At 38.8% G+C, this 14,700-nt stretch overlaps 1 protein-coding gene across 3 annotated transcripts in view; it reads left to right on the forward strand.

Annotated features, from left to right (window-relative positions):
• CDC42 (cell division cycle 42) overlaps nt 1–14,226 on the forward strand; it is a 41,331-nt gene extending 27,105 nt beyond the window's left edge. For 2 of the 3 annotated variants that reach the window (XM_025389687.1, XM_025389677.1), the window contains 4 exons: nt 2,736–2,808; nt 7,754–7,863; nt 7,984–8,181; nt 12,695–14,226. In XM_025389687.1, coding sequence (XP_025245472.1) covers nt 2,736–2,808; nt 7,754–7,863; nt 7,984–8,181; nt 12,695–12,784 — 471 coding nt within the window. In that variant the 3' untranslated portion in view covers nt 12,785–14,226. Of the gene's footprint in view, nt 1–2,735; nt 2,809–7,753; nt 7,864–7,983; nt 8,182–11,223; nt 12,086–12,694 lie in introns of those variants that run through there. The other variant, XM_025389696.1, reaches the window with a different exon arrangement.
• Nucleotides 14,227–14,700: the final 474 nt, after the last annotated feature.

The raw sequence follows: 14,700 nt of genomic DNA on the forward strand, positions 1-14,700 counted from the left end.
GTGTCTCCACTTTCCTTGTGGAACTATTCTCTTAGCAGTAATGGAGCTCCAAACTGGTTGTTAGGGGCAGAGAAGAGAAGACCTGTTATGTTATGAGAATACCAACAGAAACCTTTGGGGGTCACCCCCCACAACTTTTTTTTTTTTTTTTTTTTTTGTTTGGAGACGGAGTCTCTATTGCCCCTTCTATCTGGAGTGCAGTAGTGCGATCTCGGCTTGCTGCACCCTCCGCTTCCTGGGTTCAGGCGATTCTCCTGCCTCAGCCTTCTGAGTAGCTGGGATTACAGGTGCCCGCCACCACGCCCAGCTAATTTTTGTATTTTTAGTAGAAACAGGGTTTCACCATGTTGGCCAGGCTGGTCTCGAACTCCTGACCTCAAATGATCCACCCGCCTCGACCTCCCAAAGTGCTGGGATTACAGGCGTGAACCACCATGCCCGACCCCACAGCTGTTTTTTAAATCAACTCTTTGGAATGGGAGAAGGAAGGTGGGAATAACAAAGATATTGAAGTGAGAGAGAGAGAGAGAGACAAGAGTTAGAGTAACACTCATTTGTGAAAGGTAGTGAGACGCTGTCTCAAAAATAAGTAAAGTTGTTTATTTTGAAGGGGGGAGAATTTGAAGGTATTATTAAACACTAAAATCACATTGATATTTTGAATTGGCCCATTTGGAGACAAGATAAATGGAAGATGTTGTGAGGTTCAGTGGACTTACAGGGGACGTTTAGAGGTACATGAATCTTGTTTCAGAGTGAGGACAGCTATCAGAATTTTTCTGTTTTAGTTTCCATTGAAGTTATTTAACTTGTAAACATAATTTCTGAGTCTTTTATGACTTTGATCTTCTGGTGTTGTATTTTAAGTGGGCTTGTGGGTTTTTTATATGTATGTGTGTGTGTACATCTCTGGAAAAGTGATAGGGTGGAAGGAAGAGTAGTAGAATAAAATTTTAAATGAGCCGATTTAGGTAAATGAATGGACCATGAGGCACAAATAATGTTCTCATGGTACCTGTTGAAGTTAATATGGAAATGGATTTGGTGTAAAATGCATTTTAGTTCCCATCTATAAATTGGAGCTTGCCGTTTCTAGAGTAATAGAAATTCAGAGTTGGATGGGACAATACATATTGTCTTATCCATCTCTTATGGATGAGAGTACTCAGGCCCAATTTAGGGATGAGACTTAGAAGTCTGACTTTAATTACTTAGTGTAATTACACTAGGGAAAGTAGACTTTGGAATGGAAGCCAGCTTTTCTGATTCTTAGTCTGGTTTTGGATATGAACAATCCAGTAAAGGAGGGTTGTTTTTGAGTCTCTTAAGTGCGATTTAAGAAAGTTATGTGTTTGGTTTGAGCTTAATCACGTTCATTCGATTTCTTTGTTCTTGTTTTTAAGAACGGACTTTCCTTTGTCATCTCCCTCAGGCCCTTGCTTCTCTTCTTTACATTTAAATAAGCTCTTGAGCAGTCTGTTAAAACATAAATCAGAAAATCAGAGTAGGTACCCAAAGGTTAAGTAGGGCTGGTCTTAAAATGTGGCATTCTTCTCCTAGTTGGAAAGCTTTGCTTTTCTTTTTATATATATCATTTAATTTTTAAATTTTTATTGTAAATTGACAGATTATAGTTGTATATGAAAGCATTGCTTTTCTATTGTAAATTAATTCTAAAGACTCCAGAATTTGTGTTGGGTCTTTTCCCATTTAGCATTGTTAAACCTCCCATTTTCACAAATAACTTAGTACAACCAATATTAGCATATGCTGTACTGAATTTGATAAGGGTTTTATGGTCTATTTACATATTAAGCATCTTGTTACAGAAGATGTCTCACGTCATGCAGTTTGTGCCCAATAACATGAATTTTACTCATAAAATTCCCAGCTGGCCAGTTGCAGTGGCTCACACCTGTAATGCCAGGACTTTGGGAGGCTGAGGCAGGCAGATCATGAGGTCAGGAATTTGAGACCAGCCTGGCCAACATAGTGAAACCCCGTCTCTAAAATTATACAAAAATTAGCTGGGTGTGGTGGCATGCACCTGTAGTTCCAGTTACTCAGGAGGCTGAGGTGGAGAATCGCTTGATCCTGGGAGGCAGGTTGCAGTGAGCTGAGACCATGCCATTGCACTCCAGCCTGGGTGACTCAGTGAGACTCTGTCTCAAAAAAAAAAAAAAAAAAAAATCCCAGCAAATAATCTGTCAGCCTTTTCTTGGACACTTTGAGTACTTTGAGGGAACTGTTATTTCTCTCAAATGGGCTTGTTTGTAACAAGGCTTATCTTTTCTAGGACTCTGAAACGAAGAAAGGTCATGGATCTAGGAGATTTTATTTCTAGATGAAAAGAAAATGGTCTATGAAGAAATAATTTCTTAGGAATCAGATTGAATGTTGAGGTAGACCACTGTCTCAAAAGTTTCAGACTTGAACAGGTTCATTTTGTGTAGCTAGAGGACTCTGCTCCTGTGACACCTCTAAGCCTTCTCTGACTCTTTATCCAGGCTGCTGTGGTAGAGCAGAAATCTCAGAACACATCCTTTGTCTTTTTCCAGGAACCATTTAGCTCACACAAGGTACTTGGTTGGCAAGATTGGTTATATAAGGATGATGAATGGACTAAGGGACGATTAAGTCTTAGCAAGGAAACACTGCCTTAGCTTAAGAGTTGTTCTGTCCCATTTTAGCTCTCTCCTTGCACACTAACAGTGTTGTATTTTTTTTGTTTTTAGGTTTTTGACAACTATGCAGTCACAGTTATGATTGGTGGAGAACCATATACTCTTGGACTTTTTGATACTGCAGGTGAAAACTTAATGTCTTTTATACTGTTTTGATTTTTAACAGTTGCTAGTTGTTTGTCTCTTGTGGATATTTTGAGAAACTAGCACATGAGCTGAGTACTTGCCTTTTGTTATTAGTTAGCAGGATTGAATATAATGATCGTTGATGCTTGACCAAGGAGCAGTCCCAGACCTGGATTGGCGAATAGGAGTTTGGAGTACCCTGGGTGAACAGCGTAGTAGATGAAGTAGAGTGAGACTAGAGTGCATTATACAAGCTCCAAACTGAACTAAAATCCTGATGTGTGCACCTTGCAGAGAATTGGGGACTGTATTAGTGGTTGGGGAGGGACTAAGGGAATGAATTCATAGGAATCATGCCCACTGATTCTCTCCCTTCACCCCTACCTGCTCCGTTTAAAGCCTAGAGTTTCCTAAATATGCCTAAGGTTGTAAGGTCGTAAGCCATTTATAGTATTTATTATTATCACTCTCTGATATCTGAAGGTGTATTCAATTTATGTGTCTAATAACATGTTTAGTTTCTTACGATAGCTTATTTATTTTAAACTGTATCTGAAAATAATTTGAGAGTGAACTGTTACTTGCTCACAGTATTGACATTTGTCAACTATCCAAATTGTAAGAACAAATTACTTTCTTCCTCAAATGTACCTAATTCCTCAGTGCTATTTCTTGTTTTCAAGAATGGCTGCACGTCTTAATTTCTGACTTTTCTCTATGTGCTGTCTTATTATCAGCTTAGTTAGCCAGAGGAAAGTCTCAGAAAGATGTCCTTTAGAATATCTTTAGATGTAGGAATTCTAAACTTTCTGCTTTGTTTGAGTTACTCTTTGTTACTGTTTCCAAGCTAACTTGTTGCTCTCATGGAATCTGTTGTACTGTGTACCATGAGGAACTATTTGGATTTAATTGAGAACATGAAATGGAGAGACAATAAAGTTTAGAGAAAATTTTAATACATTAAAATTATAAAAGTAATTGTATATTAAACTTGGAAAATAGAGAAAACAGTGACCCATAATCTCTTGATAAATGAGGAATTTTCTTCTGTGTTCATTTGTGTCCAAAGGCACAGAGAAAAGATTTTTTTTGTTGTTGTTGAGACCGAGTTTTGCTCTTGTTGCCCAGGCTGGAGTGCAGTGGTGTAATCTCGGCTCACCGCAACCTCAACCTCCTGTGATTCTTCTGCCTCACCCTCCCGAGTAGCTGGGATTACAGGCGTGCGCCACCACACCCGGCTAATTTTTTTGTATTTTAGGAGAGATGGGGTTTCTCCATGTTGGTCAGGCTGGTCTCGAACTTCTGACCTCAGGTGATCCGCCCGCCTCGGTCTCCCAAAGTGCTGGGATTACAGGTGTGAATCACCACGCCTGGTGAGAAAGTATAATTTATGGCTACTTGTGGTTGAAAATTAATATTTTCAGATTTCAGAGTTTATTTTTTGTAAGCCTTTACATTTTCTGGCGAGTACTTTTTAAAGCTTTATTGATGTGTAGCACAGTAAAAATCAATTTAAGGCCAAGTATGGTAGCTGACACCTGTAATCACAGCACTTTGGGAGGCTGAGACAGGCAGTTCACCTGAGGTCAGGAGTTTGAGACCAGCCTGGCCAGTATGGTGAAACCCCATCTCTACTAAAAATACAAAAATTAGCTGAATGTAGTGGTGTATGCCTGTTAAGTCCCAGCTACTTGGGAAGCTGAGACAGGAGAATTGCTTGAACCCAGGGGGCGGAGGTTGCAGTGAGCCGAGATTCTGCCACTGCCCTCCAGCCTGGGTGACAGAGTGAGACTCCGTCTTTAAAAAAAAAGAAAAAAAATCTTTTTAAGTGTTTGGTGTGATGCATTTTGCTGACCCTGTACCATAATAACATGTGTAACATTTTTGTCACCCCTCAAATTTTCCGTGGTGAGTCCTTTTACCATTGAATGGTCTTGGCACCCTTATCAAAAATTATTTGACCATATATGTGAGTGTTTATTTCTGGGTTCCCTTTTGCCGTCAGCCCTGTCCCTTGACCTGGTTCCGGGCAACCACTGATCTGCTTTCTTTGTTTCCACTGTTTTGCTTTTCTAGGGTTTCATATAAATGGAACCATACAATATGTAGTCTTTTGTGTTTGACTGTTTTTACTTAGCATAATGTTGTTTTTTTTTTTTTTTTTTTTTTGAGACAGAGTCTCGCGCTGTGTCACCCAGGCTGGAGTGCAGTGGCGCGATCTCGGCTCACTGCAAGCTCCGCCTCTCAGGTTCACGCCATTCTCCTGCCTCAGCCTCCGAGTAGCTGGGACTACAGGCGCCCGCCACCACGCCCGGCTAGTTTTTTGTATTTTTAGTAGAGACGGGGTTTCACCATGTTAGCCAGGATGGTCTCGATCTCCTGACCTCGTGATCCACCCGCCTCGGCCTCCCAAAGTGCTGGGATTACAGGCTTGAGCCACCGCGCCCGGCCTAGCATAATGTTTGTGAGAGTTGTCCATGTTGTGTGTATTGGTAGTTGTTTCTTTTGATTGCTGAGTGATACTCTGTCCTATGAATATATCACAATTTTGTTTATCCATTAACAAGTTGATGGATGTTTGGGTTCCAGTTTTAATACTGGTGCTATGAATTGCTTCCATGTCTGAGCTCTTTTGAATAATGTTGCTATCAACATGGGTATACAAATACCTTGTTGAGATATACAAATATACCCAGAAGTGGAATTGTTGGATCATGTGGTAATTCTGTTTTTAATTTTTTTGAGGAACCTCTATATTGTTTTCCACACTGGCTGTCCTATTTTATATTCCTACCAACAGTACGTGGGGGCTTGATATAGTCACATTGTTCTCTTTGATACTTATTTTCTGTTTTTTTTTTTTTTTTTTTGTAGCCATCCTAATTAGTGTGAGGTGGTATCTATTTGTGGTTTTGATTTGCATTTCCTTAATGATTAGTGATGTTGAACGTCTTATGGCCATATATCTTCTTTGGAGAAAGGTCTGTTTAATTAAATTCTTTGCCCATTTTTGAATTGGGATTTTTTTTTTGTTGTTGTTAAGTTTTAGGAGTTCTCTGTAGATTCTAGGTATTAATCTCCTATCACATATACGATTTGCAAATATTTTTTCCTATTTTGTGGGTTGCGTTTTTATTCTGTTGATACTATACTATCTTCTGATGTGTAAAATTTTTACAATTTCACGAAGTTTTTCTATTTTTTGGTTGGTTTGGTGTGATATCCAAGCAAATTATTGCCAAGTCCAGCTGAATCTTTTGCCCTCTGTTTTCTGGGAGTTTTAAAGTTTTAGGTCTAACATTTAGACCTTTTATCCATTTTGAGTTAATTTTTGTATATAGTGTTAGGTAAGATTCCATCTTTGTCTTTTGCATGTGAATATGTCATTTTCTCAGCACCATCAGAGTCCTTTTACCACTGAATGGTCTTGGCACCCTTATCAAAAATTATTTGACCTAGGCTAGGCGTGGTGGCTCACACTTGTAATCCTAGCACTTTGGGAGGCAGAGGTGGGCAGATCACCTGAGGTCAGAAGTTTAAGACCAGCCTGACCAACATGGTGAAACCCCATCTCTACTAAGAATACAAAAATTGGCCTGGTGTGGTGGTGTGTGCCTGTAGTCCCAGCTACTCAGGAGGCAGAGACAGGAGAATCTCTTGAACTGGGGAGGCGGAGGTTGCAGTGAGCTGAGATTGTGCCACTGCACTCCAGCATGGGTGATAAGAGAGAGTGAGACTCTGTCTAAAAAAGAAAAAAAAAAATTATTTGCCCATATATGTAAGGGTTTATTTCTGGGTTCTCTAGTCTATTCCACTGTCTTATATATCGCCCTATGCCAATACCACACTGTTTTGATTATTGTAGCCTTGTACTAAGTTTTGAGATCAGGATGTGGGAGTCCTTCAGCTTTATTCTTCTTTTTCAAGATTATTTTGGCTATTTGGGATCCCTTGCTGGGATTTTGATAGGGATTGCATTGAATCTGTAGGTTGCTTTGGATAATGTTGACATGTCAACAATATTAAGTCTTCCAATTCATGAACGTGGGATGTGTTTCCATTTATTTGTCTTCTTTAATTTCTTTGAGCAGTTTTGAAATTTTTGTTGTCCAAGTCTTTTGCCTCTGATTAAGTTAATTCTAAGTATTTTTATTGTTTTGAGTATCCATTAATTCTTGCTAAATTCTTGCTAAATTTTTCTTCTAGGCTTTATCAGTTTCAGATACTGGTCTTACATACACACATTAACTAAATACGTGAACCTGTGTTTCTAGTCACGATGGGCAGTGGGTTTTGTCAACCGAGTTTCACTGAGATGACACAGTGAAATTTAGATGATTTCACTGTAATTGTTTCTTTACCGTATCTGAGATGGAGTCTCGCTCTGTTGCCCAGACTGGAGTACCGTGACGCCATCTTGGCTCACTGCAACCTCCACCTTCTGGATTCACGCAATTCTTCTGCCTCAGCCTGCCAAGTAGCTGGGATTACAGACGTGCACCATCACACCCAGCTAATTTTTATATTTTTAGTAGAGATGGGGCTTCACCCTGTTGGCCAGGCTGGTCTCGAACTCCTGACCTAGGGTGATCAGCCTGTCTTGACCTCCCAGAGTGCTGGGATTACAAGGATTGATTTTTAACCATTTCTGTAGCAAGAGTTTATTATTACATTTATTACTGGGTTTCTAATGGACCCCAAGATTGAACACTACAAACTAGTAGTAAAAGCAAATAACATAATAGTAAATTCATTGCTGTTCTGAGTGCTTAAAGTTTGTAGAATTAGATGATTGAGAATATTGCCTACATATTATATTACAAAGCTATACATTTTATTAGATAAGTAAGTTGCTTTTTGAGTAATGACTAGCATACTTGTAACGCTTTGAGGACATCAAGATTCAGTTGCTGAATTCTCTCCAATATTTTTCCTTTTTCTAGGGCAAGAGGATTATGACAGATTACGACCGCTGAGTTATCCACAAACAGATGTATTTCTAGTCTGTTTTTCAGTGGTCTCTCCATCTTCATTTGAAAATGTGAAAGAAAAGGTAAGCTGATCAGGTATTCTTGCCCTAAGAAGGTCATCTCAGAATTTCTACTGACCTGTTATAAATAGCATTAGAGGCTTGTTGAATAACAAAGGTGTATTTTAAAATACCTTTTTGTAGTGGGTGCCTGAGATAACTCACCACTGTCCAAAGACTCCTTTCTTGCTTGTTGGGACTCAAATTGATCTCAGAGATGACCCCTCCACTATTGAGAAACTTGCCAAGAACAAACAGAAGCCTATCACTCCAGAGACTGCTGAAAAGCTGGCCCGTGACCTGAAGGCTGTCAAGTATGTGGAGTGTTCTGCACTTACACAGGTAAGGATGACATGAAACCCCTTGCATATTTATGGTCAAGTCATTTATTAGAGCATTAGGATATAGGAGTTTAACAGTCATCAGCAGTGCTCAAAGATGCCCAGCAAGAATATGAACAGCTTCATATTGTATATTCTTTTGTTGGAGGCCTCTGCGTTTTTTGGAGAACATTATTAGTTCCTAAACTCCTTGTGTTGGTAAGGTCTCGTGTTGTACTGAATGATTTGTAGTGGTCATGGTTGTGTGAAAACAAAAACCTTACAGGAAAGGTTCAAATAAGCACAGACTTGCAAGAGAGGATATGAATGATTTTTTTTTCTAGACACTTAAATTTTCATCTAAATATGTCTGATCTTTTCTTGCCAATTCAGACAATTGATACTATACTGTTTCTTGGGCAGTTCAACCAGGATAGGGAATTAGTCATAATAATTGAGACTTTTCATGTCAAAGAAGGCAGCCATGGCTGTTTCTGCCACAGTTCTCAAGCATGCTTTATATAGTGTCTCTATTCCTAGGTTTTTGGAAGTATTCCTTCCTCATGCATTCTGACCATTTTTGAGTGATTTAATTGGAACTCCTTTTGTAGTTTGATGGGAAACTCAGATTTTGAAGATAGGGAGCAGTGTTAGGGTATTTGGAAGGGACTTGTAACTGATGTGTATGGTTTAAACTTTTTCACCTTCATGATATCGCTGATTCCATCCTTTGAGTACTGTTCTGGAGGCAAAGGAAAAAATTATGGAAATAATTAGCACAAAAGTCTTACGTTCTACTGGTACTGGTGCTTTGAACTTTGAACGGTGAGCAGATATGCCTAATAGGGCAAGATTGAAGGGTGGAGATTTCTAATAATTATATTAAACTCATTATATTTATGGTTACGTTTTCAGGTGATTGTTCATTTTTATTGTGTTTCTAAAAAACACTTGGATTCTTAACTACACGTATACTAGGGTAAATGGCATATATGATTACTTATTACATATGCACTAGGTATTTAGTTTATAGGGCCTAGTGCATAATTTAATAATCAGTTTAGTACTTGGTTGGATATTTAAAGATAAAACTTTTATGCTTAACTGGGATATTCCCAGAATAACTTCGAGGCCTAATATCAGATGATTTAAACGCAATCTTCTAATCCTAGTTTTTTAAGGCAGTTTAGTGCTATTATAAAAGCAGTTATTTAGAAGTTTAGAAGATTTTATATCTTCCCATGCACAGCGCTGTTTTGAGAGTTTAAAAAAATGCCTGGTGCTTCTCTCTGTGTTTTAGTAACATTCCCAGAAAAGTATGCCTGTGTGTGTATATTGGGGGAGACAGGGAAGGTCATGTGTGAAACACTGATGTCCATGTTAGACACTCATTCTGTGTGCTTCTGATGCATACCTCTGTTCTCTAGATATGGGTTGCTTTGAGGGAAGACACATAGGCCCTGTGGATTCACTTTTAGGTTACTCGTGATGCTTTAGATAATTGGATGCTTTTAATGTAAGATTTTTACAGTATCAGCAGGTGTATACAGTAAATCAGTTTGTAGAGAGTATGAAGTTTAAAAGGTCTTAGCAGGTACATTTTTCTTACCAGAGTTTGAAGTATGGAGAAGTCAAAAGAGGGGAAGTTAGAAAATGGGGTCTGTGGTTGTGTTTGGGAGCTAGAACTTTTAGGCTTACAGATTCTGTTTGTTGATTCCTCTAAAACTAAAATCGTAATATAAACAGATGGTGGTCAAGCAAAGATTAGTTTTGTTTCATAGAGCATTTGTTGATCTTTGTCCACTGTAAGCAAGAAAGGAATTCCTTCTTGTTAAGGGATACACTCCAGTTTCTAATGGTCCTCCTCCTTTTTTTTTTTTCTTATAAAGTATATTTCCCTTTCTGTACTCCTTCCTTTTATATTTGACTGCCAGAGTTGGTTCCTAGATGTGTAGAAAGAATTGCAGAGGAATTTAAGTTTTTATATGGCATTTCTACTTTGTAAATGATGTAGAAAGAAGAAAGCTTTTTAACTTTTGCTGCTTTTAAAGAATTTACAGCTGTTTTTGATTTATTTTGTATCTAACGTGATGTGTGGGTATCAGTCCTGTGGGATGTCATGGATGGGGATGGGGTGGAGGTGGGCACACTTGGGGTGGTCTGGGGTTGGCACTTACAGTTGGAGCTGTGTTCTGGGACTTCTAGGACATACTTACTTGGGATCAAACTGATCAAACTAAAGAACATGTGAAACAACCTTGGGTGGTAAACTTGTGGCTTCAGATTTAGGTGAGTTTAGGTGAGTCTGTAGACTTGGGTCCTAAGTACCACCACTGCTGAGTCACACTGTCATGTTGGAGTTTCTGGCTGAGGTGTAAGTGTATTTCTGTATCTTAATCCCATAAGATCTGAGAATATTCTTTGTTTTCACTCCATGCTTTATGCTCTGATACCCATGCAGACATCTTAAAGCACTGGACTGCTTGCTAAAACTCATTCTAGGATCCCATTCTTTGTTTTCTTATGACTTGGGTGGTGGTTACTTGCTCTAATAACATTGCTGAATAACTGAAGTGTATGCTGTTTCTAGAGTCTGTTCTAGTTGGTACTGTTGCACAATTAACACTTTTTAAATGTCTGAACCTTTCTGTTCTGGAAAGCCAGTTTACTCTGAAATGTTGATTAATCCCATTCAGATATGTCATTGAACCTAGAAACACGTAGCATGCCTGTTAGTCTGCTATTTGTGTCCTTCAGTTATTCAGGGGCTGAATTCACATAAGCCTGAAAGTGTAATAGATTTATTTCCAAAATGTGTTAGAAGTCAACATATTGCATTTTAATAAAAGTTGCTTTCCTGCTCAGTTAACCTTGCTTGAGTTGAAGTTTTTGGTCAGTTGTCTGCTCTCCCAATAATGGGCTTAAGATCAACATTCTAGCATTTTTCTTAAGGCACATTGCTTCTGTGAATTCAGCTCATTTAATCCGGACTGCTGTTGTACCTGCTAGTCTTTCTAATCCTCTAACCTGGCTGCTATTCTCTCTCCTCCCCTCTGTCTTGTAGAGAGGTCTGAAGAATGTGTTTGATGAGGCTATCCTAGCTGCCCTCGAGCCTCCGGAAACTCAACCCAAAAGGAAGTGCTGTATATTCTAAACTGTTTTCTCCTTCCCTTCTTTGCTGCTGCTTCCTGTCCCACTACTGTAGAAAGATCGTTTAAAAACAAAGGAATAAAACCATCCTGTTTGAAAGCCTCTGCGTCTTTTTACTCACCACCTTAGAGCAACCTCTGTATTAGTTTTTGATCAAGAATGCAATATCTTATAGAAATTTTTTGTGGTCAGTAGTCAAGTTGGACTTGTTTTAACTTTCTGCTGCTTGAGTTGCCTGATGCTCAGAGCTTTTTGGTTTGGATTACCATTGCAAAAGGGAACTTGGTCTGGCATTAAGAGTTGGAGAAAATAACAAGAGTTTTAACACTTCTAGATCTTAGTTCTAGATGGAGAAAGTAACACAAACATCATTTTACTCTTATGATCAATTGTTATTGTAATTGCATGACAAACCTTATGGAAAAGGGGTGACCTTCTAGTAGAGTGTAACGGGGAAGGGAGGATTCTTTTCTGGTTTTCCTTTGTGCAGTGAAACTTTGTGTTGCTGTTGCTTTGGCTGTCTGTGCTGTAGTGGAGTATTTGTCAGTGTGGGGTGGGGAAGATATTGATGTATCTGCTACTGCTTTATGAGTTCATTTGTTACGTTATCTTTTAAGAATAGCATCCATTTAAACAGTTGACTTACAGTTTGTTAATGTTGAGATGTAAAGCTGCCACCTTTATATTTTCCTGCTTCTGATTTTATTGTGAGGGAAATATACAATTGTGGTTACCTTCAAATTTTGAAATTAAAAATATACAACTGTTTGTATAAATGCCTGATGAAGCTTTATTCCTGTTGCACTGACTGGCTCTAATTTTATGTATGTATCAGGTACCCACATTTTTGCTCCCTTGAATCTCCTTGACTCTTAACTGGTGGGATAAAGGGAGTTCAAAGTGATTATCTTTGCAGCTACCATAATCTCTCTCTCTTTGCCTGTGCCTTCCATAGAATAAGGATGCCACTGACCCGTGCCCGTCCTCTCAGTCCTGTTTCATATCCAGCTGTTTCATTTGAATGCAGAGCTGCTTCCCTTGTTTTTATGTAAAATGTTTTAGCAGCACATTACAAAACTCATATTGAATGAGCAAATGACACATGTGCTTGTTTGCTTCTTGTGACATACATTGGTCTGCACAAAGTTTTCTCAAAGGACCACTGTCTCACTCATGAATATCTGCTCCTCTGCTCCTGAATTGCTGAGTCCTTCCAGTGCCTTGGACAAATCTTGGTGAAGTGAGATTATTGTGTTGAGATTCAGGGTTGTTTTTAATGTTTCTTTCTTTGCCAACTCTTGGGGGTTTGAATGTTTTAAATTTGAACTCCAACTTTATTATACTGAAAATCAGACCGCCCATTTTTTCTTTCTACCCCTTTTCAGAAAGGCCTAAAGAATGTATTTGACGAAGCAATATTGGCTGCCCTGGAGCCTCCAGAACCGAAGAAGAGCCGCAGGTGTGTGCTGCTATGAACATCTCTCCAGAGCCCTTTCTGCACAGCTGGTGTCGGCATCATACTAAAAGCAATGTTTAAATCAAACTAAAGATTAAAAATTAAAATTCGTTTTTGCAATAATGACAAATGCCCTGCACCTACCCACATGCACTCGTGTGAGACAAGGCCCATAGGTATGGCCCCCCCTTTCCCCTCCCAGTACTAGTTAATTTTGAGTAATTGTGTATTGTCAGAAAAGTGATTAGTACTAGTTTTTGTTTTGTTGTTTTTAAAAAAAAAAAAAAAAAAAGGTAGGGGTTTTTTTTTTTGTTTTTTTGTTTTTTTTTGGTTTAAAAGCAAGGCATGCTTGTGGATGACTGTAACAGACTAATTGGAATTGTTGAAGCTGCTCCCTGGTTCCACTCTGGAGACATCTGGGACATCTTAGTGTGTTTTTTTTTTTTTTTTTTTTTTCCCTCCTCTTTTTTTGGGGGGAGTGTGTGTGGGGTTTGTTTTTTAGTCTTGTTTTTTTAATTCATTAACCAGTGGATAGCCCTTAAGGGGAGGAGGACGGATTGATTCCACATTCCACTTCCTAGATCTAGTTTAGAAAACATGTTCCCCATCTGGTGCTCTTAGGAAGGAGTATAGTAAATGCCTCATTTAATAACATACTCCTTTTTGAAAGTTGCCTTTTCTCTCCACCCTTGAGTAGATCCAGTATTTGATGAAACTCATGAAAGTGGGTGGAGCCTGTCTTGCCCCTCCTCTTTTCTAGGACGCACTATATGTGACTGTGACTTTCAAGGACATTTGTTTGCCATTCACTGTTTTTTTTGGGAAGTTGATTTCTAACTTCTTTCACTGATAAATGAAGAAAAGTATTGCACCTTTGAAATGCACCAAATGAATTGAGTTTGTAATTAAAAAAATTTTTTTCCCTCTCAGTCATTGTCTTATATGCTTAGCGTAGATTTGCAGCTCAGTAGTATATGGTGTTCCTAGAATGCAGCTGAAGACCTGGTATGTAGAGGAAATACGAGGGGTGGTGCTAGAAGACAGACATATGTGGAATGATTCACATCCTCTCAAGTTAGGAGGATGGAGGCCTGCTTCATTAAGAAGCTGGGGGTAGGGTGGGGGTGGGGAGAACACTTAACAACATGGGGACCAGTCAGGGGAATCCCCTTATTTCTGTTTTGCATATGAGGAACCCTAGAGCAGCCAGGTGAGGCTCTCTAGTTTAATAAAAATCATGGAAAGAGTCTTAATAAAGACTCTTAATAAGTGCTAATAGGGATTTTATCAGCTTATTTTGGTTGCAGTTTCCAATTTTTAAAAATGTTGAGGTAATCTTTCCCACCTTCCCAATCCTAATTCTTGTAGATTCATTAGTGTTGAACCAATGCTTTCTCATGTCTCAATTCTTTGTATATGCATTCTTTTCAGATGTATTAAACAAACAAAAACCCTTCACAAGCCAGCCTGAGGGTTGTTATTTTCCCTCCGTCTCTTACTTTTCAGATACATAGGAGTGGGAACTTGACTCTTGATAACATCAATTTCTAACTTTGAGATAAAATTTTAAAGCTTTATTATTTTTATTTTATTTTCTGGCATTTAGTTTGAGATAATATTTGGCCCTCTATATGTTCAGGTTTGTGCTTTCTCCCCTACGTTTGACACTTCCCTTAAATATCAAGTAGGTCCATAATAATTCTTAGTGAAGCAGTGTTCAGGAAGCTCACTGCTCATGGTGGAAGGAAATGTTAGTGTACCTTTAATCCATAGATCATTGGAAAGCAGCTCATTTCCCAAGTTTTCTGTATCATTGGTTCTCACACTTGGCTGCTTACTGGAGTGCAGCTTGAACAATGTGATTTTTAAGTTTTCCAGGCTTTCTAAAATGTATCCAAGTTTGGGAACCAGCACACCTAGGTGGTTATCTCAAAC

The sequence above is a fragment of the Theropithecus gelada genome, chromosome 1 (genome assembly GCF_003255815.1).
Source record: "Theropithecus gelada isolate Dixy chromosome 1, Tgel_1.0, whole genome shotgun sequence".
Classification (NCBI taxonomy): Eukaryota; Metazoa; Chordata; class Mammalia; order Primates; family Cercopithecidae; genus Theropithecus; species Theropithecus gelada.